The sequence below is a fragment of the Nicotiana tomentosiformis genome, chromosome 4 (genome assembly GCF_000390325.3).
Source record: "Nicotiana tomentosiformis chromosome 4, ASM39032v3, whole genome shotgun sequence".
NCBI classification, from domain to species: domain Eukaryota; kingdom Viridiplantae; phylum Streptophyta; class Magnoliopsida; order Solanales; family Solanaceae; genus Nicotiana; species Nicotiana tomentosiformis.
This window is the reverse complement of record NC_090815.1, coordinates 77088621-77092366: the sequence shown is the minus strand read 5'-3', so window position 1 is coordinate 77092366 and position 3746 is coordinate 77088621. Positions and strand designations below refer to the sequence as shown.

Genomic DNA, 3746 nt, shown 5'->3' with positions numbered 1-3746 from the left:
ATGAGGTTTACTGAGTTATCTCGTCACGCACCTGCTTTGGTTTCCACTGTTAGAGAGAGAGTCCACAGATTTATTGAAGGACTTGGTTATGGTCTCAGTTATGGGATGGCACGGGAGTTGGGGGCTGATACTCCATTTCATCAGGTTGTGAATATCGCTAGGAGGTCGGAGTGTATCCGTGGTCTAGAGAGGGATGATAGGGAGGCTAAGAAGCCTCGTGGACCTGGAGGATCTACTGATCCCTATTTTGGGGGCAGGGCGCTTCATGGTAGAGATTTTGTTGGTCAGCCAGTTCAATCTGCACTTCAGGCTTCATGTGGTGCTCCAATTATCCATGGATCCCAGAGCACTCATTCGGGACAGCTTCCACAACCACATCAGCAGAGAGGTTGCTTTAAGTGTGGGGATATCAGGCACATGGTGAGAAATTGTCCCAGACTCCGGACGGGTGTGCCTCAGTGGAGTACTCAGGCTATGGGTTCCGCTCCAGTTGCTACTACACCTACACAACTAGCTAGAGATGGAGGACAGGCGGGTAGAGGGTGTCTTAGAGGGGGAGGCCAGGCCCGTTGTTATGATTTCCCTGGTAGGGCTTGTCGCGCCCTATTTTCTCACGAAAGCGGGTTTCAACACGTGATAACTCTTTTAAATGGTATTAAAAGAGAAGAGTCGCCACCTAATGATTTTAAGGTGTGTTAGGGCACCTATCTGCAAATTACTCTGATTAGAACTAGTTAGGGTCACCAAAGATCGGGTAAGGGCTCAAATTACCTCAAAGAGAATGTGTTAGGCACTCTTTAAGGTCTACAACTGTGGTTCCCGGCTAAATTTTAGATTATGTGGGAATATTATTAACTAATTATCCTAAATGAGCATGCAAATTAATTCATTATTAAGCTAAGGGAATAAACGGTCAAAGCAAGTGGTAATTATTCTTGGTGGGGTGGAACGATCATATCTAGTCTACTAATAATTAACTAATTTTGAATAAATAGAACGAAAATAATGCAAAGAGAATAATTTGAAAGAACATACTTCACTTATTGACTAATATTGATTGGTACAACCTTTTGATTACAAAGATGTTTAACCTTAAACAAATTTAAATGCCTAACCACTAAGACTAGATTCACAGGAGCAATTAGATACAGTGAGGGGTCCTAAAGTTTTTAGCCTAAAGGATCACCCCGTGCAACATAAATAATACTTCGCAACCTCAAGTGTAATGGTTGCTCATATTATCCAGCGAGTAGGGACTATCATCTCCAGCTACCCGATTAATATCTTTAAGTTATTTATCTAAGGCGCACTAATTCAATTCTAAGTCATACCCTATATGTGCCTACCCGCCCCATACTTATTGTCCAGGAGGTATTGAATAACTATAAGGGTGGTTCGAGACTCATCCTAGGCTACTCAAAATTTAAAAACTAGGCACCAAATAGTTCGAACAAGTAGAACTTCACATAAACACAATTAGCATAAAGGGGCTCACATTCACCTCCACAGATTAATTCATGTAAGTGCACAACTATTACTAATCCAACAGTTTATAATGAGATGGCAGAATTGAAGGCGAGATCAACGGGTTACCCTATGAACATGATTTCTAATCGCAGAGGCATGTTGGATAGCTACTAGTTAACTTATATCATCGAATTAAAAGATTTTGGCCTAAACCATGATTTCTAGGTGAAGTTGTGAGTGGTTGGTCATAATAATGAAGGAGTGTGAACCAATTAGATGTTATGTCTATAAACAAGGTTACTACGTGGATATCACGGCAAAGCGACTTCATTGTTAAATCCTATAGGCAGGATCTCTAGGTGATTCAAATTAAATCGTTTTAAGTGGTACAACAGTTAAGTGATATAGGCCGCTAATTGCAATCTTATAGACATAATTTCTAGGTTTAAGGTATTAGGAACATACTTCTTAAAATATGGTAGCACAAATAATTTGATCAGTTAATATAACGTCCTACAGGCATGATGCTAATTGTGAAGTCCTAAAACATGATTTCTAAGTGTAGTAGCAGATAGTCGATAAAATTAGTACATAATAGGTCCTATAGGCATGATTTCTAAGTGACGTTGTAAATCACATAGGCAACATTAGTTTACCATTATTTAGGATCCTAAATTCCTGATTTCTAAGTGAAACAGGCAAAATGAGTAAACATGATATCTATCGACAAGTAATACGTAGACACAGAACATGGTTGACATGTAGCGGGCAAGGCTATTTGATCCTATATGCATGCTATCTATCCAGTCATACGAAAGTTAAACTATGTCATCCCCTATTTTAACTAATTTTCCCTACTGTTAATTTTACAAATTATTACAGACCAAGAATAAATAATTATATGCCCAATATAGGTACACAAATAACCCAGTGACATATCTGGGCCTTCAACAGCCTCGAACTTCATTCAAGCCAACAAGCCCAAGCTCCAGGCATATAAGATCAGGCGGACAAAGCATGTTTGAACTCGGTACCCAGATCAAGCCCAACAGGCCAATCCCAAATTCTCAAACAAACCCATTCATCCAAGAGGATACCAAAAATGCAAATGGGCGATTATGCAAACAAGTTATCCACACAACTTAGCACTCAGGAAAAAACACAGGTATACACACAAAAATTCAATCATTGAGGTTTACAGACTACCCAAGAAACAAGATTCCCAAAGTGAAATTTAGGAGACTTGAGAGCACATAAGCAAGACAAGAACAACTGTCAGCTTTACAAATCACATTAAAAGTTTACATGTATATACTCTGAGTATAATACTTAAGGTGTACACAAAAAACATATGTGTTAAGGGGAAAACATCACCTATTGGAATCCATTCAAGTACCTAAAATATATATCCTCTATAATGGTCAATACTTAATCCCAAGGACACAACCAAGCAGAAGCTTCTACAGGGAAGGTTTAACATAAAAGTTCAAGACAAAACATCCTGTATACATGGTCAAAACTTAATCCTAAAAACACAACCAAACAGAAGTTCCTACAAGGAAGGTTTAACATGAAAATTCAAGGCAAAACATCTTGTATACATGGTTTCTAAGTGAGACATTTAACAAGTCGAACAACATGCATTCATCTAATCCTCAAAAGAGAACAAGAGGGGGGGGGGGGTTCTACAGGTCGACTTACATATGATGAGTATAATCACATGTGAAAGGACCACATTAAAGGTGATTAAGCCTAAGTGAACTCACAGTGTCAAACGAGAACCCTCAGAATACCACATCAATAACAAAGTCATAGCAAAATTAGAATAGCACATAACATGATATAGTACTGCAATTCACAAATTTCAGAGGACCAAGACCCTAAGTCATGTTTTTCTAAAGATTTTCACATAGCAGTGGCATATAGAGTGCATGTAGGCATGAATAAGTAAAGGAATAATCTAAAACATGCTTGCGCCGATACATAAAGATTTGAACTGCAGAAATAAGAGTATTAACCAATTGCAAAGAGAAACAAGCAAAATGAGAAAATAAAAGTTCCAGAAGCAATTCAACAACAATTGTGAGTGAAGAAGAGCAACCAGAACCTTAGGGTCTCTGGCACTCCAGAATTTACAGAAGCCTCAAGGGCTTTGAGCAGTGCTTGTGCTGGAGGAGGTTATTAAGAAATACCACGGTGGTCTTGGATTTCAGCCGGCCAAGAACAAAATCGAATACAGTAGTTTTCAGAGAACCATAACAAAATAGAACCAGTAAGAG

The 3746-nt window shown here is 38.8% G+C and overlaps 1 protein-coding gene across 1 annotated transcript; it reads left to right on the top strand.

Annotated features, from left to right (window-relative positions):
* On the top strand, positions 1–699 carry LOC138909981 (uncharacterized). The gene has a single exon (XM_070201199.1). It carries the CDS (start codon positions 1–3, stop codon positions 697–699), a length of 699 nt encoding a protein of 232 aa, XP_070057300.1.
* The last annotated feature ends 3047 nt before the right edge of the window (positions 700–3746 follow it).